Consider the following 24,729-nt stretch of genomic DNA (forward strand, 5'->3'; position numbering starts at 1 on the left):
CAAGCATGTTTACCATTCCCCTTCTTCTGTACATATACAATGTCAAGTTTAGACGAAGGTATCAAAAACTTTCCAGTTGTGATGGTCGTAAGGATTAGCCCTAGAAAGGTCTCCAACGGCCGATTTTCTTACAGGCACTCTAGCTTATTCGGATAACTGAAAATGACAATTCAAATCAAATCCTCACTAGAACTCTAGGAGGCAAGTCATGTTCATCATAATACGAGTATGTTCGAGGAAAATAACCTGAAGTTACTTGATCATGCGTACCCATGTCCATTCGCCCAGAGCAGGGGAATATGAAATAAGAAGAGAAAAAAAAGAAGATATGATTAAACCACAACCCACACCAAGAAACAATATTGAGAAAGAAACCATGTGAGCGCCTCGTATCAATATCCGTTGACAACCGCGCTGAAACCCAGAGCCACCAAAAAAAGACATGAAGACCATACCAAGCAAGATTAAAAAGGTGGATGCGTGGTGTATTTTGCGTAAGTGGGAATAAGAGTTGGTGATGTAGATGAGGGTGGAAGTTTCTTCTTAGAGCAGAGCCAATATATAAGGCGGGGGGGCTTGAGTCTTTTATATCTACCCATACACCGCTGAGTATACAAGAAAGATATCGAAGATAATCATTGGCTAACTTTGCGACCAATATTCAGCGGAACTCGATTGCTGGCGTGCAGCCATGATCTTCAACATGCTTGAGCTCAAGTTGTTGATATCTACAAGACTAGTTAGTGTCCAAAATTGATATATAAATTGTGAGGATTGTCGTACTTCTCGCTTTTCGCATGGAAATAGATACCACTGACGGTTCCTTGCACCTGGTTGAAACAGATATAGTAGAAGCCCTCAAAGCTTGCTCCAGAAATCTGGTGAACTCGATGGTCTGGCACAAGGAAATACTCTTTCCAACGCATGAATATGTGTTCTCGCTGAGCGATATTCCGGTACGTGAAACCCTCCTTCTTTGCCTGCTTGGCCAAGGGTCTCCACGCTTCAAACCGGGCCCAGTGTTGCATGTCAGTTTTCTCATTAGCCCCCCAAGCTTCATTTTTAGTCTGAAATGTGTGCTTTGTGCCAATAATCTCTCCTTCGAAAAAGGTCGTTAATGTGGGATGATCCTCGGTAAGTCCTGGGGAAGCGAAGTATATGTTAGTACAAGCGCTTGTGAAGCACGAATGTGGTCGTGGATACTTGCCTTGGATGCAAAGATAGCCGCATAGATATGACTCCGCCATATCAACATGTTTAATTTCCACGTCTACCTTATAAACCTGGTGATCTGATTGTTGAGTGCCTTCAAACTTGCTTCCGGCTCGCAGAAAGGAGGACGTATGATTTGGCAGGAGCTACCACAGGTTAGCATATTATACAATAAAAGCAGAACTTATGAGCGCATCGTACTCGAATATTGGAAAACTCATAGTTGAACGAGGATGATACAGATGTTGATGATGCGACCGATGACGTCGGAGAAACGGTCGGGCTAGATTGGATAGTCTGGTCCTCTCTACTCTCTGAAGGCGCGCTGGCAGGGCTCAGGGACGTCATAGCCGCATCTTCTTCCGGGTTTGCCATCTTAATAGACGAGTCTGCCATTGAGGCTATTGCCAATGATGTCGCATCGCTCGATGGTCTGTCTTCAGTCGACCCTGCGGCCGAGGCGATCCTCTCGTCTACGACATCATGCTCGTCGGCGATACGCTCCTCCGGCGCGACCGAGAATGTAGGCCCTCTTATTATCTCTGGCGGACACGTTGTATGCGTGATGGTGGGCTCTTCGTCGGCAAGCGCTCTCGTGGTCAATTGTGCAGTATTGTCACTCGGTGTCGGCATCAGGACAAATCAGAGATGTGACATCGGAAACACGCGATCTGGAAAACACACAGCACAGGAAGCATAAAAGAGACCCCAAAGGAATAAATGAGTTACAAAGGACAGGACCGCAATGGAACAAGATCCTTTTTGGCGATGTGCGTTGGTGACGATGGTGGTGTTGGGCTAAAACGGATGAAGAGCAGTCCGTCCACGGTTGGTCATGCGATCGCGGGGAAAACCACTCAGCGAGTGCTGATCACTTGCACGTCTACGCAGACAGTTCGCCAAATTTTAAGGCCGTGAATGTCGATGAATAAATAACTACTGAATGGCAAGCTCTACATTCAGGAATCTTGATCATTTATCACTAGGCACTCAGTGTGTCCTTCACACTTCCAACATGATACTAGTTGTGGACCCTAAATTGTGCTGATTCCAGAAGAATGGAACTTCTCATTGTTCTTCCTCACATTATTGATTGATATACACATTTTTTGCCACAAAGCCAATTCCTAAGTTGTGCTTGTTACCTTGCCTAACGCCGATTGCACCAGATTTGGATATATTTGATATCTTTCTTTAGATAGGTTTGATCTGTGGTGAGAATTCAATATTAGCAGCAGACTTGCATTGGCGCATTCCTCGTAGATGGTTACCTTGAAATGTAAGGAAATAAGGGAGAAGACGAGCGCCTTTAAGTCCTGGACGAGATAGTAAAAGACGCGCAGTCCTTCTGGGTCCGCCGATTCTGTGACGTCGACCAAAGAGCCGATCTTCGCGGTCTATAACAAAAACGTTAGTCTTCAGCAACCTAGGCGATCTCTCGTCCCAATCACCTCGAAAGAAATATGTTCGTTGCCCAGTCTAATTTCCAATTCCTGTCTCCCATCTTTGTTCTTCTGCGGCCATTTGGAATCATCTTCCCTTGGTAAAAATTAGCGACAAGCATCGAAAATGATATCGGCCCTCCTACTTCATGATGTCGCTATCCTTGATAATACGCTTTATCTCCTCGACAAGCAGGGAACTGACACACACTATATACTGTTAGATTCTATAACTGAAAAATTTGTCTGCTTGGAATGAGCGAGTCTCACTTTCTTTCCGGATGAGCGAATCGTTTCGGTAGTTGGAGTTATTGGCATAACGAGCCGAAGCGCTGCGGCCATCGCCGAGTGTACGAAAGTCAAATTCTGCAGGCGCGTCAGGATACTAATACTTGGCGATCGAGAGAATGCGCGATTTCTCTTACCTAGAAATTCATGTCCGAACCGCCCAGAGTGACCTGAGCTGCGTTTTAAGTCAGCAGCGGAGGAAACCTGGGCATTGATTGTGCCTTACTAGTAGCGGAGATAGAAGGGCTCGTTGAGGTCCGACATGGTGTCTGTGCCCCGATAACTTCGTAGTAGACGAGGTAATTAGCGATTGCGAGACGTTATGGAAGCTCGAAATAATGCTGGCAGCAGCAGCAAATTGGCGGGGAGGCTGCTAGGCGCCTAGCTCGGCTTAGTCATCCACACATTCCCGCTCAGGCTACACTGGGCAAATGGACAAGTAGACAAGGTCTCCGAACTGTTGACAACCCCGCCAATGCATTCAAGGAAGGCGACGGAGGTTGGGACACGATATTGATATCCTCTTTTCTGACCTGGGGCCTTTCTCATTACGATCGCACGCACTGCTCCTCCCAATTTGGATGCGACTGACCCGATTCAGCTCCTGATCTCCCTTTACACCCTCGATCACCCGTACATCATCTAGCCAGCAGACAACAACCATGGCGTCGTTCTTAGAAAATACTTACAGCCTGGTCCACCAGGACAACACGGCGGACCAGCCTTCTCTGCAAGACCTCAAAATGCAATTAGAGAAGGGCACCGACGAGACAAAATTGGAGACCATGCGGAGAATCATAACAATCATGCTCAATGGCGACCCAATGCCCCTGCTACTCATGCACATCATTCGATTTGTTATGCCCTCGAAGAGCAAGTCTCTGAAAAAGCTTCTCTACTTCTACTACGAAATCTGCCCGAAGCTCGATGCTACTGGAAAGTTGAAACAAGAGATGATTTTGGTTTGGTGAGTGGTTAAATGCTTCATTCCTTCCAATGTCGGCCTTTCTAATAGTTTGCCAGCAATGGTATTCGGAACGACTTGCAACATCCTAACGAATATGTCCGAGGAAACACTCTCCGCTTTCTTTGCAAACTCCGTGAGCCTGAACTTATTGAACCTCTCCTCTCTTCAGCTCGCTCCTGCCTCGAACACCGCCACGCCTATGTGCGGAAGAATGCCGTGTGGGCTGTATCTTCCATCTATCAACACTCAGAATCTTTGATTCCTGATGCCCCGGAACTCATTCAAACTTTCCTTGGATCGGAAAGCGACCACACCTGCAAACGCAACGCATTCGCTGCCCTCATGTCCATCAGCCACCAGAAAGCACTGGAATATTTGAGCGAAACATTTGACAGTATTCCTAACGCTGATGAGCTGTTACAATTGGTCGAACTTGAATTTATTAGAAAGGATGCGGTACAGAATGCCCAGAACAAGGTGAGTGACGAATAAGCGGATCGCATGTAACATCTGATTCTGAGAATAAATTAGGCACGATATTTACGATTGATCTTTGATCTTCTCGATGCTTCGGCGAGCACAGTTATCTACGAGGCTGCTACTTCACTTACAGCCCTTACTAGCAACCCTGTGGCCGTGAAAGCAGCTGCCTCGAAATTGATTGAGCTCAGCATCAAGGAAGCGGATAACAACGTGAAACTTATTGTGCTTGACAGGGTGGATCAACTAAGAATCCGGAATGAGGGTGTCCTAGATGATTTGACCATGGAAATCCTACGTGTTCTTTCTAGCCCCGATATTGATGTCCGGCGCAAAGCTCTTGGCATTGCTCTAGAAATGGTTTCGAGCAAGAATGTGGAAGAGATTGTCATGCTTCTCAAGAAGGAGCTTGCAAAAACCGTGGACGAACAGTATGAGAAGGTATGTCATTCCTTGCTGCTGACCTGAACACATTGCTCATTCCGCGTTTGAATAGGCCAGTGAATATCGACAACTCCTCATCCAATCCATCCATCATTGTGCAATCAAATTCTCGGAGATTGCTGCTAGCGTCGTTGACTTGCTTATGGATTTTATTGGCGATTTCAACAATAATTCAGCAGTCGATGTCATTTCGTTCGTCAAAGAAGTTGTCGAGAAATTCCCTGCTTTGCGTGGATCCATCATTGAGCGTCTGGTAGCAACACTCGCCGAAGTACGAGCTGGCAAGGTCTACCGTGGTGTTCTTTGGGTCGTTGGAGAATATTCTCTTGAAGCCAATGACATTCGCGAAGCTTGGAAGCGCATCAGGGCTAGTCTTGGAGAAATTCCTATCCTGGCATCGGAACAACGGTTACTGGACGAAGTTCCTGACGAAAACGCCCCTATAACTGATCAAGTAAATGGCCATGCTAAGCCTGCGGCTCCAAGTGGGTCTCGAAAAGTGCTTGCAGACGGAACATATGCCACTGAAAGTGCTCTGACAAGTCGATCAGCTGCAGCTGCTAAGTTGGAGGCCGTGAAAGCCGCCCAGAAGCCTCCATTGCGTCAGCTCATCCTAGATGGTGATTATTATCTCGCAACAGTTCTATCATCTACTTTGACCAAGTTGGTCATGCGACACTCCGATGTTTCTCAAGACGCTGCTCGTACCAACGCGCTTCGAGCTGAGGCTATGCTTATCATGATCTCCATTATTCGCGTTGGTCAATCGCAATTTGTGAAAGCCCCAATTGACGAAGACTCAGTGGATCGTATCATGACCTGTGTGCGCTCTCTAACTGAGTTCTCGGAGAGAAAAGAGCTTGAGACTACCTTTTTGGAAGATACACGAAAGGCGTTCAGGACAATCGTGCAGACCGAGGAGAGGAAGCGTGCAGCGAAGGAGGCGTCAGAGAAAGCTAAAACTGCTGTTCAAATCGACGACACCATTCCCATCCGGCAGCTAGCTAAGAAGAACGCTGGGGAAGGCGCCGATGAGATTGAACTAGATCTTATTAAAGCCACTGGTGGCGATGCTACTATAGAGAATCTTTCCTCGAAACTCAGCCGAATTGTTCAGCTCACAGGTTTCTCCGACCCGGTATATGCTGAAGCTTACGTTCAGGTTCATCAATTTGATATTGTCCTGGACGTACTCTTGGTTAACCAAACGACGGAAACTTTACAGAATCTCTCAGTTGAGTTCGCAACTCTTGGCGACTTGAAGGTCGTCGAGCGCCCAACAACACAAAATTTGGGACCTCGGGATTTCTTGAATGTGCAAGCTACAGTCAAGGTTTCGTCTACCGATGCTGGTGTCATATTTGGAAACGTGGTTTACGATGGATCAAGCTCCACCGAAACCCATGTGGTTATTTTGAACGATATTCACGCCGATATCATGGACTACATTCAGCCCGCCTCCTGCACAGAAACACAGTTCCGCACCATGTGGACTGAATTTGAGTGGGAGAATAAGGTCAATATCAACTCTAAAGCCAAGGACCTTCGCGAGTTCCTGAAGCAGCTGATGGAAAGCACCAACATGACATGCCTGACACCAGATGCATCACTTCAGGGTGACTGCCAGTTCCTCAGTGCTAACCTGTATGCTCGAAGCGTTTTTGGTAAGTTTTTTCCTCTTAGAACACTCCTACTGAATTTACATTTGCTAACTATGGTCATAGGTGAGGATGCATTAGCAAACTTGAGCATTGAAAAGGAGGGAGAAGATGGGCCAATCACTGGATTTGTGCGTATAAGAAGTCGTTCGCAAGGGCTTGCCCTTGCTTTGGGGTCGCTTAAGGGACTGAAAGCGTCTGTTGCATAGAGGATTGATAATGTCGAGTTTCTTTTTTTCCCTTTCGTGTTCAAAATACAGTTAACTAGCCTTGGAGTGCTAGCGGTCTTATTTCTTTGTGTTCTACCTCCGGAATGATCATGAGCCCAGGTTCTTGTTGAATGGAGATCTTCATGTTTAATATGTGTCACCTATCTTGGAGATCTTCTGAGCCACCTGAAAAGAATAAATCTACAAGTTAATCTGTTGGAGTTTCGCCCGTATAACTGCTGTAGGATTTCAACGTCGATTGATTGTTTCATCCGTATAGACTGCGCCAACGGAGACACAAGCCGACAGTCTTCTCAGCATTCTCTCTTACATTAACAAATCGAATTGTTTTGCCAAGGGTCTCATGCGACTAAGGTTTAAGTTTATACAGCCATAGCAAGCCAAACCAATAATATCTTCTTGATGGCTTCATGTAAATTGCCATGTTTGGAAGTGATAGAGCGGTGCTTGCGAGTTGCGAGTGGCTAACTGCGAGTGGCTACGGCGGGCGGACGCTTAACCTTTTCTGGATGATAAAACCAAAAAGATTTGAGTCAGAGCCAATCAGCTTACAGACACTCAGGCGTTTTGTTGTGTCACTGCTCAAGATTGCACGAGGGTGGGGTAATTTATGGGAACTTACAGGAAGATGCCGAAATATGGTTAGCGACTCGGCTGCAGGGGACCCATATTTCAGAGTTATTCCAACACTGCCGAGCACAGGCAGACACTTATCTAGACTGACTCCGTACCTGTCATCCTTTCTTTGTCGCTATTACGCGCGCATTTGAAGCGTGTCCTACTTTTCATCCGATCAGAGTCACTCTATCCTTCCATATTATTACGCAGTATGATTTGTATTGTGCAATAGATACCATGTCTACTGAGAATCCGACGCAAAAGTCGCCTAATATAGCCGACTCTTTGGCTGCGACCTCTGCTGCGGAAACATTCAACCCCAATTATGTCCTTGACGTTGGGAATAACATCACCTTGACCCTCGGAGCAGATACGCTTCTTATACAAGGTGTGTGATAGCTTCATATTCTCCTAAAAGGCTGCAAAGTGGCTTGCGCCACGTAGCTTGGAGAACATGACTAACCAACATTTCTTTGCTGTCCAGATCCCAAAATTGTGAAGAATATAAGGTTTTGCGGCCTAAGAACAACCGGTATTGAATATTCTTCCTAAAATAAATACGGCCAGCTTTCGCCTCTATTGATTAAATGTTGGCCTAAAGTGCATGTGCTAATACCGGCCATAGAGTCTACCGCATCCCAAGAAATTCCTTTCTACAATATCCTCGCCGTCGATGCTTCCGATTCAACTCTGACTATAAAATACGCGAGGCTGATTTTAAAAGACGACTATACCCCCAGCACACTACAATATGTTCTTCATGGCGACGCGGCAAGAGCAGAACCTTGGATAGAGCGATTATTGGAACTCGCTTACGGCGATGCACAACGAAACAAGAGGTTGCGCGTCTTGATCAATCCTTATGGCGGCAAAGGATACGCCAAAGACTTATATACTGAATATGCAGCGCCCATGTTCGAGGCTGCTGGCTGCACGACTGATTTGGAGACGACGACTCACACTGGCCACGCTACAGAGATCTCCGAAAATATAGACATTGACGCATATGATGCAATCGTTTGTTGTTCCGGAGACGGTCTGCCGTATGAAGTCTTAAATGGGCTGGCAAAGAAACCGAATGCCTCCGAAGCGCTCACGAGGATTGCAGTTGTGATGCTTCCATGTGGTTCCGGGAATGCCTTGGCCTGGAATCTTTTTGGTACTAACAGTGTCAGCTCGGTAGCTCTGGGCATTATTAAAGGTTTGCGGACTCCTATGGATCTAACGTCGATTACTCAACATAATGCTCGAACATTGTCTTTCCTGTCTCAGTCGTATGGAATAATCGCCGAGTCAGATTTGGGAACCGACCACTTGCGTTGGATGGGTGCTGCTCGCTTCACTTATGGCTTCTTGGTTCGTTTGATTGGTCAAATTACATACCCATGCGACTTGGCTTTCAAGGTTGAGATAGACCAGAAAGACAAGATCAAAGAACATTATTATGCATATAAGAACAAAAAGCCGGAACTTAGGCCGGTTGGTCCTGGCGATCAGACCGGTAAGGGTTTGCCCTCGCTCAAATACGGTACTATCGATGATGAGTTACCTAGTGATTGGGAGAAGCTGTCGACGGACACGTTGGGCAACTTTTACGCGGGGAACATGGCTATTATGTCCGCGGATATCAACTTTTTCCCAGCCTCACTTCCTAATGATGGGATGATAGATCTCGTTATGATTGATGGAAAAGCCGGTCGGTTGAAGGCGTTATCTATGATGACTGCGGTCGAAAACGGCGCTCACTTCGACTACCCTGAAGTAGTAGCCCGTAAAGTTACCGGCTACCGCCTTGTTCCAAGGAATCGTGACGACGGCTACATTAGTGTTGATGGTGAACGAATCCCGTTCGCACCTTTTCAAGTAGAGGTACACCAAGGACTGGGTACGGTGCTTTCGAAGTCAGGACATTTATATGAAGCGCAAGGGCCTAGTTGAATGGGAGGCAACTTTTCTGTGTCGATTTCATGTCTTGTATACATTCCCTTGCATGATACCCATACTCAAGATATTCCTTACCCAAGTCATAGGATCTACGATCCTAGTAAATAGAAAAGCGTTATATAGAAAACATTCTTTTTCCCAAACCAAAGTAACCTGCTCTACATATAATAACGAAGAAAACTAATCCCCCAGCCCATCCCACTCATCTTCTTCCACATCACTGTCTTCCTCCACCACCTTTTCTCTGAATCCCCACTCGACGAGTCTCGCATCCTCCAAAACCTCACGAGATACCCTAAGCCGAACAGACTTTGTCGGGCACTCATTCTTCAATTTCTTAAATGGCCGCAACAACAAATCCATGGGGATATCAAATCGATCCTTCAGCGATTTCTGTCCCTCCCCCTCATCCTCACCACTATTCGTATCAATAACTTTGGCAAGCTCGTCAAGCCATATATCATTGATATGATACCGAAGACCATCGGGACCATGCGGCATCGGTATCGAATCTTCCTCGGACTTTTTCTCTTTTGACTCATCTTCCTCCGTCGGATCGAAGTTTATCGGACAAAGGGGCCCTTGCTCGAGCAATGTTATGTAAGACTCTAATTCCGCCCATTTCTCGCCTTTAATATTGTTTTCTTCCGTCTTTGCTTCGGCTGTAGCAGAATCTTGCTTCCTCCTTTTCCCATTTTTGGACTTTTCTTCCCCCGCCCTTTTCCTTTTCTTTCCATCGCGGCCAACATCGCCGGTGTTATCCGACTGCCCAATTTGTCCCTGCAGATACACCTCAAAGGCAACCCCGACGTAGTATCTGATCAGCAACAGATATTTATCCAATCGTAGCCGGTCCAGAGCATGAAACTCGCGGCCAATAGTAATCCAGAACGCACGTAGAAATCGCAGTCGGCTTTCTCGCGGAAGACTGGGAACGAGGGTATATGAAAGATCACGTGCGAGGGCTTGTTGGGTGAGTGGACGATCGGAGTGGTAGAAGCCTAGATAACCCAGTCAGTATGATCAAACGCCTTTGTAGAATTGTTTAGATAAGAGTGGAGTGTAGAACGCACAGAAGAATAGACCTTTCCAAATCTTCAAGAGTTCGAGGAGAGATAAATCGCGGCGGGCGCGCAGGAAGAGTGACAGTGATTCCAAGGCTTTATCGCGAGTTTTGCGCTCTGTTTTAGAATTAATATCAGTCAGCCAATTGCATCTCCAGTATTCTTGTAAATGGGAATCTAGCCCAGACATACCGCTTGAAGCCAATTCTTTCACAAATGGCGTTTTCTGGATTTGTTCCGCGTGGTTGGTTGCGGTAGCCATTTTGCTGGTGGCGGCTACCTCGGACAGGCGTCTAGCACTTGTTTTTCAGAGTAGTCGCAGATGATGAAATAGAGGATTCAGGTGTTCAGAGTTACAGACTAGCCCTTCACAGGAACGGGCTATATGCGTAGAATTTTCATGTATGCTGTTTGAACATCATACTAATTGCCGCAACTTTTTTTTCTTCCGCCTTAGAAGCTCCGCTCCGCCCTTCACCGCCTTGAGACAGGCCATATGGCATTTCATTGGTCAATGCATGAATATTTACAAGTCTTCAAAGTTGTGACTCCCAGGTTGTCTCTGGGATTTGTTCAACTTATGGTCTTGGTTGAAAAGGCTTGCATGGCTATGTGAGATTCTCTCAGAAATTTTCCTAGTTTTAATTATCCACACCATACATCATTCAATTGTTACGTGAAGCAAAGATACGACATTCAGTTTCAAAGGAAATCAGACGAGCAACGCCACTGTGGATGCATCAGACAAAACTAGGACGATAATGAAGAACAAGAGCCTTGATTGAAGATAATGGAAAACAACAGTAGGGGTATTGTGCAAAAAACAGATTTAACTCCGATAAAAAAAAGATGCTATGAGAGAGTGGCAAGGTAAGATGTGAACGAGATCGCACATTTAGTAAATGTGGGCTGCATCACAGAGACGATCTAGAGACGACCAATGCATTGATTATGTTGCTTTGGTTCCATCCTTGATCAAGTAAAGGCTCGTGTTCCTTGAGCATTCGACCAAGGTATGCAATACGAACGCGCTGAAAACTGGGCACCTAGTCGAAGTGAGCAAGATATACAGAATCTATACTGGGGAAATACATACGCTAGCTTCACTCTGTATTCGTCGAGCTAACATACCGACCGTTTGGGTCTTGCTGATGGACACCGTCACGTCAGGCCCTCCTCGATCACTAAGCCGTGCCCGCACCTTGATCATATCACGCTCACTCATTTTTCCTTTCTCCTCCCGTCGTCTTTCGAGGTCATCGGGTATGAGCTCATCATCTGACTCTTCCGGTATGATTTTTGGGTCAGATATTGCATCGTCGTCCACATCGTCACCTGGCTCATCGTCTTGAGCACGCAAAAATGAATCGTCTACCATATTCTCCGGGTCACTGACAATACATTGAGGCAGCCGATACAAGACTCCATTTTCGTCATAGCAGCCTTCACAGAAATCTCCCGTGGGCACAGTTATACCAGCAGCATCAATGATACCTTGCGCAGTGTCTGTCTCTCCGCCGCATAAAAGCGAGATCGCAGCACGCAGAGCATCCCATATTTCTGATCGCCCCGTAACCCTAGTATCCCAGAACTCCTCCCGTTCTTTTGCAAGCTGTGCAGGCGTCCACGTGCGTCGTTTGCTACGCCATACATGCAGACGGATGGGCTGGTTGTAATGCTGATCTAATGGCAATGGCGGTCCTTGATGATTTCTCACTCGTCTTGACTGAGACTGACGACGCGGGGCCTCATTTGGATTCTGGTTGTTTGCCGAATGCTCCGAGTGTCTCGCATGATCCGCATAGGACTCTTGTGTCACAGTTACATGTGACGAGCCTTCGTCGTTATTCGATCGAGAAAAACAGCAGCCCTATCGGAGACAGGGTCAGATCCGCTTTACAAATGGTCAAGACTGCGATGTGGGAATTGAATAATAGGAAAATTATGCGCTGTGCAATGCCATAACCACTTACCATCTTGCATGATGCTTGCGCCGCACACCGAGAGCAAGGTGAGAGCAGATCGGGGTTGATTAAAGAAAAATAGACTAGTGACAAGTTGATTCCAAAGCGAAGTTGCTGTGAAGTTGCTGTAGATGATGAGTAGCAGACGGTAAAATGCACAAGCTCGTGCTTAAGGTCGAACAAATGCTGTCGAGAGTTGCACACTGGCGACTAGGTTATGGCTCTCAACACTGTATTGCTAGTTGACCTGAAGGACGTCGGGCAGTGCAGAAATAGTGGCGAACAGCATCATTAGCATGATCAACAATGAGAGCCAACAGCGTCTAGGGGCTAGCGGGGACAAAACGTTGTGACGAGGGAGAGAATAGCAAGCTCAGTAGGTCGGGCCTGGCGCGCATTCAAAAGGGAGCGAGACGGCCAGTGTCCCTGCGACAAGGGCGCAAATATAGGTAGTATTTGCTGTTTGATGAGAGCAGGAGAGGGGAGAGGGAAGAGGGGGAAGAGGCATTGATCAATGTGAGGAGAGGAGAGGAGAGGAGACTCTCCAGATGCCTAGATTGCTTCTGGGCAAGCGCCGCTGGCCGCCGAATCATACGACATGCGACGACGCACCACATGGGCCAAGACGCCAGTCAGACGTCAGCGTCTGCTCATGGAAAGCTTATTACTAGGCACCTGGTACTGTTTCTTGGGCCGTTCCGGATCAGCTCGGACCTTGCAGAGCAATACATGATGTACCCAGCCGCCGTCGCAAGCAGCTCTGATACTGAGAGGGAGTATCGCATGTTCCTCTTCCCAGCGGTCACGCTATCCGCAGCTGGACTAGCCGCGTCCTAAATTTATACGATACCCCCACTGAGGCTATGCCGCTTTGGGCCCGGCGCATGCAGAGTAGACTAATATGGTGGCATAGTAATATAGTAAAGTAATGATAATCTCTCAATAATGCCAGGGGACGAGTTGTTGCTGAGGATGAATTAAAAGGGAAATAGGGGGAATGACCAAGAGAAGATTATAGAAAGAATTTCTTGTTTCTAAAAGCCTTCATACTAAATTAAATCCTTTCTACGCTTCTATAGCTCTCTAGGCAAGTACGACAACAGAAGTCAAAATATATGTAGCCTTTCTAAGGACTTATATAGCTTCATTTTAAACCCATCCAACTTTCCATATAGCATATATGCCACTAATTCTAAAATAGCAGCTAGGAGATATGCACCTAGAATGGAGTACTAAGGTGTGTATCTGGGGGAACCCTATTTATCCATGAAACAAAGCCTCGTAAATCATAAATCGCAGAAGTCACCAAGAATCACATAAGTCGGCATCAACGTCTCTCCGAAATCCGTGTCCGAAGTCCTTCTCATCCACTGGCTGGCCGTCAATGGTGAAATGCTTACGGAGAGTCTGCAGCTACCTCGCTCCGCGATGACACAATTAGTAATGGTAATTTTGGCCTAATATAATACAGGTTTGTCGCTGTACTTCCACTAGAAGATATGGAGATAAGCGGTTGCTTTGGCCCAAGCAACCCCAGAATTCCTTTCTTATGTCCGGTTATCGCCGTTATGGTCTTCTACTCTGCCAAATCATTTAGATAGACACTTGGGGGTATAACTATCCTGACTATCGACACCTTAGAATCATAGCAGATCCCACCCATGATTGAAGTTTAAAGCATCATTTTGTTTTTAATTTTTCTCCAAATCATTAACTTGAACTGTACTTCAAACATGTCTCAGCAAAAGTTCAACAAGCTTGCGAACACCCGCATCTTGATCCTCGGGGGCACATCAGGCATTGGCTTCAGCGTCGCCGAGGGATCGCTCGAATATGGTGCTTCGGTGGTGATCGCTTCTTCGAACCCCGAGAAAGTCGAGAAAGCAGTGTCCCGTCTTCGTGACGCCTATCCCAACCTTTCGTCCCGCATCTCCGGCCAGGCTTGTGACCTGTATACCCCCTCCACTGTGGAAGCAAGCCTAGAATCGCTCCTTGCTTTCGCCACCAAGGATGGTAAGAAAATCGACCACGTCGTGAACACGGCCGGTGGCCCAGGTTCGCGTCCGCCACTTTCTGAAATCACGCCCGAGCAGGCGAACACTGGTGGCCCACGTCTCGCGGGCATCTTGATGCTGGCTAAGCATGCACCCACGTATATGGAAGCCGGACCCCAGGCAAGTATCACCCTCACGACGGGGACCATGCTGTTCAAGCCGCTCAAGGATCATGTCGCCGGAATCGGATCGGCTGGTGCGGTTGATGCAACCGCGCGTGCGCTCTCAATATCACTAGCACCCCTGAGAGTGAATGTCGTGGCTCCTGGCGCCATCGACACAGAATTATTGCAATCAATTGGGGGTGAAAATGAAGCGGTGAAGAACGCTACTTATCAGATGTTTCGTGATACGAACTTGCTGGGTATTCTAGGCCGGCCAGAGGATACGGCTGAGTCGTACTTGTATCTTATGAAGGACCGTTTCATCACCGGACAAACTATTTTGACCGATGGAGGGAGGCTGCTCAAGTAACAGTCTCTTTTGGAGATCCCGTCATGGCAATAGTTTATTTTTCTGTTATGGCTCCTAATGGGCCTCACTCAGTGTCGTTGGTAGCCAAATATCGATGCAGACTATTTATATCAACAATTAAGATAGCTGAATTAGCCCCTGAAAAGAGTCGGATGGAACTAGTTGACCGGCTGGTAGGAATTCTATAGACTAAAATGAATCCGAATGACACTTTAAAAAGTCTGTTAAACAGCTCTGATGATGGTATCCCAAAGTTTGACTGTACTACCACGCCCCTATGATATCAGAAGTCGGCCCGTCCAGTGAGAATTCCACAAGCTAAACCTGATTTGAGTTGCCCTCGAGAGTCTGCTGCATGGTTTCTGTGGTGGTATCCCAGAGCTTGGCTATTCCATCAATGGAGCCTGACGCCAATCGTTGGCCGTTCGATGAGAATGTCACCGATAGAACAGAATCCGAGTTACCCCTAAGTAACTGCCACTACAGATCACAGAGTTTGACTGCCTGACCTAACTGGCGAGGGAGAATACGTGCATATGGACTGCGGCTCCTTAAGGCGGCAGGACTTACGAACTAGATCGGTCCGGCACAGCTCGCGTCTATTTTATAAATAGTTATCCAGAATAGAGACATACTGCTGAAAATCGATTGTTTGGTCTAATACTGTACACGGCTTTGTGCCATTGGGTTTACAGATGAAGAGCTTACTTATCGAGAGCACCTACCGTGAAAACTTTGTTTATTCTTTATCACTCTCCTCATCACTCTCCTCATCGCTCCCAAAAATCGCCTTAAAAACGGCTTCCCCGGGTCGGTCTGCTTCTAGAGCTTCATTCTTTTCTGGTTCAACAACAATCGGAGCTCTGGAAGGTGAGGCCGTGGCCTGCCCTGGTTCTGACGTGCTTAATGTCCGATCAGTCTTGGTAGATTCCGCAAGTAATTGATTCATCACATCTTGAGACACAAGATCGAGCCGGGAGTTGTCCGAAGGACGAGACGTCGTTGTGGTTGTGAATCGTGTAGCATTAGAAGCCTCCCCTCCCAGAATATCTCCCGGGTCGAGTTGAACATGAGCTGGAGGCTTGATGTTGAAGCGTTTGCAGAGTAGACGAGTAGGGAAGAAAGAGATTGTACTACGAGTCATAGGCCCGAACATACCAATCTTGGCTGCCTCCTCGGCGGGGTCTTCAGGCTTCGATGCGGGTTGGGTCAAGAGGGGGCTGGAAGCATCAAGCTGGTCAGATGCTAGCTTAGGAGCTGAACTGGCAGAAGTAAACCGAGAGGCTATCACACCAGACACTGGCTTGAAAACCTCCGCAGCTCTAGCAAACTCTCTCATTTCTGTAACCCAATCATCCGTTGTCGAGCCTGGCAGTCGGTCTGGTAGGCCGTCTTTCAAACCAGCTCGCACCTCCAAAAACACGCGATAACGGCTCCTTTTGCTTTCGTCTTCGGCGTAGGGCATCCAGCCTCCAACGGCTCTACTCAAGGCCTGGACAGCAACGGCTTTATCAAGTTTAGGGACGAGATCCCATATGTTTCTGCGCTTCTCGGAATCAGAGATTTCATATCCTTTCGGAGCTTTCTCTCCCAACGCTGGAGGCAAATCAGTTTTGCCAGTCAATTTGGCTATCCTCTCGCGGGCCTCCGGAGTCATCCAGTCAAAAATTGATTTACCAGGCAATTGGTCTTCCCCTAGAAGCTGGGCACGGGTTTTGGGATCAAGGGTGGAGGCTTTGGCAGCATCGGCAGTGGACGTGTAGCCAGTAGTGTCTCGGTCTGTAGTTGGAGTCTTAGTAGGCTTCCAACCCTCTGGTATCTTAGGTGGTGCAAAGACTTTTCCGGAAGAAAGAGATAGGCTAGAAATGGCATCTGCGAGAACGAAGCCCTCGAGCGGCAACCGACCATCATGACACTTGCGGAAACCGGCTAAAGATGTTTTCTTCGAGATATATACGGGTTTGTTATTTAGGAGCGGGTTGGCTGAGCTACTTGTGAGCTTGCCCCCATCAGCACCTTTGGGTTTTTTCTTCTTCTTGTCACCGCCAATAGTACGATTGTAGGATATCTGGGGTCCCATTGAATACGGATCTTCGTCATCTGATCCGGTATCGTTCAATATTCCGACGCCAAATCCACCGTGACGAGGAGCCTTCTTTTCTTTGGTCTTCTTACGTGCTTCTAGTCGCTGGCCAAAGAACGAATCAGGGGCATCTTCGTTGTCGTTATCATCTCGTCCGCTTTCTAACAGCAGGTTAGACTCGAGTCGTGATTCTCCTTCAAAGCCGAGTCCTTTATGATCTGTCTTCCGGATGAAGGTCACTGTGGGCGCATTTTCAGGCGCAAAGAGATGTGTCGAAGGTTGCGGTTCGTTTCCGGGTTGTGTACCATCGCCTAGGTTTGCCTTTCGACGTACTTTTGGCCCAATACCTTGGCCTTCTCTCCAGCCCATTCTCTTCAGAAGTTTCACTCCCATGGTCTCGCCATCGGCTTTGAGAAGGTCCATGATACCGCCACTTTGGGCGAGGTGGGACTTGGTCGAGCCAAAACCAGCAAAGTCCTCGGAAGTCTGAAGCTGCTTTGACTCTTCAGCCTCACGTACATCCTCCTCGTCCATAAAGTCTTCAACCTGCTGCTGTTTCGCTTTTTGAGCGCGGTTTGCGCGGGATGAAACGAAGGTCGCTGGCGTCCATCCTTCCTTTGAACCCACCGTATTAAAATACCTGTAGCACATGTATTTAGTCCGTATGTTCCTTGATGACCATAAACCGTGGGCTCACCCGGCGCTGAATCCTCCAGTGAAGGCGCCGTGCAGTCGCTTCCGTCCTCGCTCATCCGTTACCTCCTGCTTCCACACGGGTACGTAGGATCCATCGTCCCGAACGCTTGGGTCGAGGGGTGGCAACGGCGTGCCAAAGAAGGCGAAGGGAGACTGTTGGGCCTGGAGATCAGCCTCGAAGGCTGATCGGGGTCTTTTGCTGGCCATGGCAGTATGACGGCACTTCAAAGAACAATCAATCTCCGTAATTCTGATCCTCTTCGTGGCGAACCGGGGCCAGCCGAGACGCGCCGACACTCGCAAGTCAGTTACACGGCGAGCCAAGGGCCGTAATCACGCTCGACAGCGAACAGCCATCTGATGAAGACGGTGGGCGCACAAGAAGGGTTGGTACATCACAAGGCGAAGCTGGGTGGAACTTTCAAGGAAGGAAGTCCCTGAATAGTCTAGCGCACCGCCACGGGAGCCCATTTGTGGCTGGTAGCAAATACGCACTTAAGTTTAAGTCCTTTCCATGCTTATGTTATTATTATCAGCACGAGATGTCGTATATTGTGTATTTAGAAGCGCTTCTTCTAGGTCAGTATTATCACATGTGGGACACAGCATCACTAGTAGTCATAATATGCCGTTGTTCCAGTGCGGATTAATTATTCTTGGCTCGTCAGGCATTCGCACCTGGCGGTAGAACAAAGCCCAATGGTCTCAGATCATCGCGAGCCACCTGATTATAACACTAAGAAGCATATTTATTATTCTAGGCTCTCAAGGTTCTGGATAATGAATACATGCAGCATGGGCATTGGGCATCAGCACCAGCGGGGGCAGCGGGTACTCATGTTTCCTCCTCAACAAGCAAAAGTAATAAATAAGATTAGTATTCAATAGCTGCGCAGTGTTCAGAGCAATATTCGTACTGGTCACTTTGGGTCATTTTCCATGCTTGGGGTTGGCCCCGTCCCGTGAGCTGAGCAGGCGCTGACTGACAGGAACCTCGTTTGTAGCCTGACTCAGATTGCCCAACAAGTCGCAAGCAGGCCGCTTGCAGTACTTAACGTGGCCGCGTCTCCCAGAGGCAAGCTCTCCAGTTCAACATCGACAGACATTATTCCAGACAGTGCAGCGTGCTGATCTACGCAAAAAGCAAAGAGTGTCTGGCTACTCGCACTAGTTGCTGCTAGGCCATTAGCAGGTGCGATTTCCCTAGTTACCGGCGTCAACCAAGGCTTCCCTGAGTTACCACTTAGTTGACTGGTTATTATTAGCAGTACTTACCAGCCATCGCCTGTCCAGCCTCCCGTGCATGCCCCCATCTTCGGCGGCTGGTTGATATCCAGGCTTTCTTGATCTCTGCCTTGCAGATTATTATTGTTTCCTCGTCTGGCTCTCTGCACTGTCTACATCCCGGTGACTGCAATCGTCATACGTGGTACCACAATCTGCCCGCGCTTGAACGGCGACTGGAGGAGGACTCACCGCGAGAGACTCAATCTCTCAGTCTATTAATATTGTTATCGACAGGCTACAGCAACAGCCCGGCAGCACCGCTCCTCTGCGTCGATCGCTTCGAGCCGCACCAACCATTGTCCAAGGCACATGGTTAATTAACGACGGCGATCTGTAGCTGAGAAAATATCACAAGACATCCAAATAGCTATAGAGGTTGAAAGTTAGACGCCAACCCAAGCATTCATCTAGAGCGCTCGGGATGTCGGCCGCGGCATCTGCCTCGATGAGTCCGACGGTTGTTCGCAGCCACTCCTCCTCCTCCCGCGCGCAGGCGCATCCTCCCCCCCAATCGTCGGATCTTCCCCACAGGGCTCGCAGCACCACCAACAGGCCCCCATCATCATCATCATCACACTCACACTCCCGCCATCATTCATCCTCCCGACCGCAGTCGTATGATCGTCGACCACCCCCCAGCTACGTCCCCTCGACCATCGCTCGCCGTGATTTTGAGAATCCCAATCTCGCCCGTCCGCCATCGTCCCGCCGGGAGAGCTCCCGAGACCGCTCTCAGGAGCGCCCACCGCCCGCTTACCGACCTGACTCGGTGCGAGCGCCTCAGCATCACCACCGCACCTCGTCGCGATCCAGGCGGGACAGCGTCAAGATGGTTGGTACCACAGTCGATGCCAAAGCGGCTGTCGCCGAGCAGTCAGCACAGGCGTACGCTGCAAACTCACTACAGCCGAAGCGTCGTACCATGATCCCTACTCCAACAGGTCAATGGGCGCTCGGCAAGACTATCGGTGCTGGGAGTATGGGCAAGGTGAAAATTGCTAGAAATATGGAAACGGGCGAGCAAGTAAGTGGCCTGTACCTGATTTCCTTGTAAGAGTTTCAAATGTGCTGACAGCTTCCGTCCCAGGTGGCCGTTAAGGTCGTGCCGAGGCAGTCCACCGCCGAAGAACATCGCAATGGGAAAGACGCAGAACGCGCCGATCGCTCAAAGGAAATTCGAACCGCCAGAGAAGCCGCGATTGTTTCGCTCGTCGACCATCCCTATGTATGCGGGATGCGAGATGTCGTTCGCACGCCATATCACTGGTACATGTTGTTCGAGTATGTCAACGGTGGTCAAATGCTCGACTATATTATTTCCCATGGCAAATTGAAAGAGAAACAAGCCAGGAAGTTTGCACGCCAGATTGCCAGCGCCTTGGATTACTGCCATCGCAACAGCATTGTCCACCGTGACCTGAAAATCGAGAACATCTTGATCAGCAAAACAGGCGACATCAAGATAATTGATTTCGGATTAAGCAATCTCTTTTCTCCAAGGAGTCACTTGCGCACGTTCTGCGGTAGTCTGTATTTCGCTGCTCCTGAGTTGTTGCAAGCACGACCGTACTCGGGCCCTGAGGTCGATGTGTGGAGCTTTGGAATCGTTCTGTATGTTCTTGTATGCGGAAAGGTTCCGTTCGACGATCAGAGTATGCCAAACCTTCATGCCAAAATTAAGAAGGGTGTAGTTGAATACCCCCAAGGTCTAACAGCAGGTATGTCAAGACAGGATTACTATTCTCGCGAGTTCTTGTGGCTAACCAGCATGTAGAATGCCGTCATATCATTTCCCGAATGCTAGTCACAGACCCGAAACAACGAGCGAGTCTAGCTGAAATTATGAACCATCCATGGATGACCAAAGGATTCAACGGTGCCCCGGAGAACTACCTACCTACGCGCGAACCTTTGCAACTACCTTTAGACCCAGAGGTGGTGGAGAAGATGACAGGATTCGATTTTGGCCCCCCAGAATACATTACAGCGCAACTTACAAAGACTCTAGAGTCAGATGATTACCAAAACGCTCTCAAAACGTTTACCCGCGAACAAACAATTCCCACCCCTGGTGGTGACAAGAAAAGAGGCGTCTTCGATTTTTACCGGAGACGTAACTCTGCGAGCAGGGATACACTTTCAAATCCATCTGTTGAGGCAGTCCAGCTCGGAAGCGATCCGCTTAATGCCTATAGCCCCTTGATTTCAGTCTACTTTCTTGTCAGAGAAAAACTTGACCGGGAGAGAACCGCGAAATCTACTGGTGCCCTGTCAATTCCATCTGACGTGATGTTGAAAATGCCCGATCTACCAGCTCCCGAAGCTGCGCATACGAATCAATACGATGTCCCAGGGGAAAAGGACACCAGTACCAGAAGTCGTCCGCGTGCACGAACGCATGGCGACGGTGAAATCGTCGATGGCATTAAGAAGATGCAGTTGGGTTCATCCGCCGGTCCTACCGCTCCTGCAATAGTGACGCCGCAACCAGATACGCCCATCAAAAAGGAAAGCACTGCTGCGGGTATACTAAGACGCTTTAGCACTCGAAGGGTAAAGGACCGGGGGCGTGATAGCGAGCGAGAGAGGATTGCTTCCCCCAATATGCCAAGTCTGAACGTGCAACCCCCTGCTGAGCTGGCCTCGCCGCCGCATCGCGGTTTCAGTTTGAGGCGGCCACGACGAGCAGAACCGTCGCCAACCGCAATTCATAGCTCGGACAGCCAACCACGGCATCAGGATCTTCTAAAGGCCCCGGGATCTGCCAACCAATCGTCGCAATCTAACAAGTTCCTGGAGAGATCTACTAGTGTCAATTCTGCAGATTATCGCTCTCGTCGATTAGCTCGAAAGCAAATTCCCGACAGCGATGGGGTAACTAACGAACCTCCTCTCACAAGCGGCTCTGACCATTTCGCCGCTGACCCGGAGAAAGCCAAGCTAGGCGATTCAGCAGTAGCGTATGAGTCTAAACCGACGAATCGATCGTCAACTACGCGTACCAAATCTCTTGGCCATGCACGCCGTGAAAGCATACAAGCGCGCAGGGCTCGTCGCGAAGAGATTCGAGAGGCGACTGTCCCTGAGGATGCAGATGACGGTGATTTGTCGGGCAATGGGACTGCGTTGGAAAATGCAAATACAGGCGAGGATTTCGCCAAACCAGTCTATCTCAAAGGCTTGTTTAGCGTTTCTACTACTAGCAGCAAGCCCATTGCATTTATCCGTGCCGACATTATTCGCGTTCTCAAACAACTCAACGTCGAGTACACAGAAATCAAAGGCGGATTCAGTTGCCGCCATGTACCCAGTATTGATCTCGACCGTGTTGTTGATGCTAGACAGCCAAGTCCAGAAAGACAAGGTCAGGTGTTGTCTAATCAGAGGCGGAGAATAAGTTTTGGGGGATTACGCGGGGCCGAAGAAGTGAGAGAAGAGCCAAAGGCATCCCATTCGACACGTTTTGCTCGCCGAAATCAGGGTCCACCAGACCGAAGCTTCATTTCCAACTCCGAAGACTCGGACGAATATGTCCCACATCGAGATAACGTAGGCGAGCGCGTAGTTGGTGAAACTACCACACGCGTACAGAGTGATACCGGAGAGAACCTGATTCTGCGGTTCGAGATTGTGATTGTTAAATTTCCATTGCTTTCTTTGCATGGCCTCCAATTCAAGAAAGTGTCCGGTGGCATGTGGCAGTATCGAGAGATGGCCAAGAGAATTTTAGATGCTTTAAGACTTTGATTGTATATTGTCGAAGTGAGGTGATACCTAGCATTTTTTTCATGTGCTTGACGACGTTTGCATTGTTGCTTGAAATGGCTTCGGCTTTGATAACCCACATCATGCCTCATTCAGCGCATGTCAGCTTCTCGTGTACATTATTATCATATCATTTGCTCCGCTCATCCGGCATACTTCATCAGCGGGCCCAGCATCCGTTATGTGGTGATTCCCTTTCTTCCCTTTTTTCCTTTTCCCTTTTTACTCATTAATTGCTCTTTCTTGCATTGAAGCCTATGCTACTTTTTCCAAAGTTATTCGCGACATGAGTATCAACTTCTCGCACATTGTATCTCAACCACATGTATATGTCTAATGAGTATTCTCCTGAATGTATGTAGAGACCAATTGATAATAAATTGCGTACTGTTGTCAGACACTAGCTTAGAAGTTGTGAATGGCGTGGAGTTTACAGCTGTGAACGTCTAATCCCCTGGTTAGTATCTTGTGGATGATATTACATGTACTATTCACTTTGGTCTGCTATTAGGCAAACCGTGAGAGTTGTAAGAGATAAAAGGATTTAGCTTTCCCAGTCTTTGCAATTAGTAAGACCATACATCTCATAAGGCGGTTTCACCGATCGCCAACTGTCCGGATCTTTCTCTCCTCCAGTCCCTTCCGGAACTGCTTCTGTTCCTCGCAATAACGTCTCCACTACTTTTCAAAAGCTTGTCTATTCTAAAAACGTGTTAGGGTGCTATCCCATTCCCAGAGAGATCCAGAATATAATCACAATACATCCACACCCTTTCTAGATGCTGGGGCAGCAACGATTTCTGATCTTTCTGCGCTACTAGGATGCCAACTTGGAACTGCCACACAGAGGGGGAACCGGACTCTGAATCAATGTTGAGATACGTGATGATCTGGTTGTTTAGGTCGGACTCTCCTGCGGATTGAGTGCCGACACGATGGAAGACCAGTGGAATCTCGATGAGTTTTGGGACCGGGAGCCACGGAATTTGAGAAGATTGGGTGATCTGCCTCGATCGTCATCGCTCCTCAAGGCGGGAGACCTCGTTTATCAACATTTCACCGGAAAATAACGGCGTAGATGGTGGACCCCGGTGTACTTGCAACTGGTGCTGCTGTAACTGGTGTAACTAGTAGTGGGATAGCTGCAGAGAGCTCCGAGTAGATGGAGTGGCAGATCCACAATTTCTGGCTCTGAATCCGTGTCTATGTTGTCCCATTTTGAGTAGTCAATAGTCATGGCGAATCGGCAAATACTATTTCTTTGGAAATGATTACAATTGACGGCGGAGGACACGAAACGTGTTTAAACTGTAATCAATTTATGCCATTGAATTCGGGGGCCTGAGCTGTAAGAGGGTGGGCAAAAAAGTTGCCGCCTCACTTTTGTCCGCCGTAGTGGAACAGCTTTATAGGCGATTGGAAGGCCGCGGTAAGCACACGCAATGGAGAACCTACTTTTTCGCGAGGATGGCACCGCTTAAGACCGATCTCTAAAAAAAAACGAGAATGATAGCTCGCCCTCTTGTATATAAATATTAGTATAATACATAAGCCTTTAATTCTAACGGATTAAAAGGTTTAAATTACGGATTAGAAGATTAGTGGGTTAGTTTAGGACTCGAGATTTAGAGTTAGTTTTTCGAGTTAGATATTTAAATTTGATCTAAGTAAATCATGCTTCCACTAGTCAAACCCCCCCCCGGGTCCCCTATAACTCCTGACAATACAAACAAGCTGCCAGCTGTTTGTCAGGTCATAATTCTGTTTAATCTTAACTAGCTTATTATATCTGGCTCCGTAAAACTCAAGTTGAAATTCAGGGTTGAATACGTCTGCCTCATTTATGTACACTCCCGTTTTCGAAACCCATTCTCTCCGGAGTGCCTCTGTGTTCTGGTTAGTTCATTGAGCAGCGGCGTCCAACGTGCCCCGTGGTGCAACGCTGTCATCAATGACTGCATATAAAACGATGAGATGCAGGCAGATTGATCGCCAGTCTGGATTCAAGGTGCCACACATGCTCGGCTCCACGGATCGAGGGCCTGGGTTACCCTGGTGG

The 24,729-nt window shown here is 48.1% G+C and overlaps 9 protein-coding genes across 9 annotated transcripts; 4 read left to right on the plus strand and 5 right to left on the minus strand.

Annotated features, from left to right (window-relative positions):
• Window positions 1–557: 557 nt before the first annotated feature.
• Window positions 558–2,282, minus strand: BGW36DRAFT_166334 (putative vesicle-mediated transport protein Vid24). Its single transcript, XM_046209609.1, has 4 exons — window positions 1,414–2,282; window positions 1,208–1,358; window positions 784–1,141; window positions 558–728 (listed from the first exon to the last, which is right to left on the minus strand). Exons 1-4 carry the CDS (start codon window positions 1,843–1,845, stop codon window positions 662–664), a joined length of 1,008 nt encoding a protein of 335 aa, XP_046072047.1. The 5' UTR covers window positions 1,846–2,282; the 3' UTR covers window positions 558–661.
• Window positions 2,283–2,406: 124 nt separating this feature from the next.
• On the minus strand, window positions 2,407–3,206 carry BGW36DRAFT_427313 (Mago nashi domain protein; the record flags this gene model as incomplete). The annotated part of the gene is made up of 7 exons (XM_046220397.1): window positions 2,407–2,421; window positions 2,484–2,609; window positions 2,664–2,751; window positions 2,801–2,864; window positions 2,925–3,020; window positions 3,080–3,117; window positions 3,169–3,206. The coding sequence occupies 7 exons, from the start codon at window positions 3,204–3,206 to the stop codon at window positions 2,407–2,409; spliced, it is 465 nt and encodes a 154-aa protein (XP_046072048.1).
• Window positions 3,207–3,604: 398 nt separating this feature from the next.
• Window positions 3,605–6,700, plus strand: BGW36DRAFT_427314 (putative coatomer subunit beta; the record flags this gene model as incomplete). The annotated part of the gene is made up of 5 exons (XM_046220398.1): window positions 3,605–3,909; window positions 3,966–4,386; window positions 4,441–4,830; window positions 4,886–6,497; window positions 6,558–6,700. The coding sequence occupies 5 exons, from the start codon at window positions 3,605–3,607 to the stop codon at window positions 6,698–6,700; spliced, it is 2,871 nt and encodes a 956-aa protein (XP_046072049.1).
• A 666-nt stretch (window positions 6,701–7,366) lies between these two features.
• Window positions 7,367–9,370, plus strand: BGW36DRAFT_166382 (putative sphingosine kinase). The gene is made up of 3 exons (XM_046209610.1): window positions 7,367–7,727; window positions 7,824–7,871; window positions 7,965–9,370. The coding sequence occupies exons 1-3, from the start codon at window positions 7,577–7,579 to the stop codon at window positions 9,275–9,277; spliced, it is 1,512 nt and encodes a 503-aa protein (XP_046072050.1). The 5' UTR covers window positions 7,367–7,576; the 3' UTR covers window positions 9,278–9,370.
• A 93-nt stretch (window positions 9,371–9,463) lies between these two features.
• On the minus strand, window positions 9,464–10,609 carry BGW36DRAFT_397094 (nucleolar protein,Nop52-domain-containing protein; the record flags this gene model as incomplete). The annotated part of the gene is made up of 3 exons (XM_046218250.1): window positions 9,464–10,284; window positions 10,357–10,464; window positions 10,540–10,609. The coding sequence occupies 3 exons, from the start codon at window positions 10,607–10,609 to the stop codon at window positions 9,464–9,466; spliced, it is 999 nt and encodes a 332-aa protein (XP_046072051.1).
• Window positions 10,610–10,765: 156 nt separating this feature from the next.
• Window positions 10,766–12,343, minus strand: BGW36DRAFT_378505 (putative ubiquitin domain protein). The gene is made up of 3 exons (XM_046216115.1): window positions 12,321–12,343; window positions 11,444–12,217; window positions 10,766–11,393 (listed from the first exon to the last, which is right to left on the minus strand). Exons 1-3 carry the CDS (start codon window positions 12,321–12,323, stop codon window positions 11,262–11,264), a joined length of 909 nt encoding a protein of 302 aa, XP_046072052.1. The 5' UTR covers window positions 12,324–12,343; the 3' UTR covers window positions 10,766–11,261.
• A 1,306-nt stretch (window positions 12,344–13,649) lies between these two features.
• On the plus strand, window positions 13,650–15,024 carry BGW36DRAFT_378508 (uncharacterized protein). Its single transcript, XM_046216116.1, has one exon. The coding sequence runs from the start codon at window positions 14,045–14,047 to the stop codon at window positions 14,837–14,839; it is 795 nt and encodes a 264-aa protein (XP_046072053.1). The 5' UTR covers window positions 13,650–14,044; the 3' UTR covers window positions 14,840–15,024.
• Window positions 15,025–15,578: 554 nt separating this feature from the next.
• BGW36DRAFT_397096 (putative G-patch domain protein) lies at window positions 15,579–17,825 on the minus strand (the record flags this gene model as incomplete). The annotated part of the gene is made up of 3 exons (XM_046218251.1): window positions 15,579–15,702; window positions 15,739–17,562; window positions 17,620–17,825. 3 exons carry the CDS (start codon window positions 17,823–17,825, stop codon window positions 15,579–15,581), a joined length of 2,154 nt encoding a protein of 717 aa, XP_046072054.1.
• Window positions 17,826–19,350: 1,525 nt separating this feature from the next.
• Window positions 19,351–22,652, plus strand: BGW36DRAFT_397097 (uncharacterized protein; the record flags this gene model as incomplete). The annotated part of the gene is made up of 3 exons (XM_046218252.1): window positions 19,351–19,929; window positions 19,993–20,623; window positions 20,680–22,652. The coding sequence occupies 3 exons, from the start codon at window positions 19,351–19,353 to the stop codon at window positions 22,650–22,652; spliced, it is 3,183 nt and encodes a 1,060-aa protein (XP_046072055.1).
• Between the last annotated feature and the right edge of the window lie 2,077 nt (window positions 22,653–24,729).

Source organism: Talaromyces proteolyticus, assembly GCF_021365285.1.
Source record: "Talaromyces proteolyticus strain PMI_201 chromosome Unknown BGW36scaffold_6, whole genome shotgun sequence".
In the NCBI taxonomy this organism is placed as follows: Eukaryota; Fungi; Ascomycota; class Eurotiomycetes; order Eurotiales; family Trichocomaceae; genus Talaromyces; species Talaromyces proteolyticus.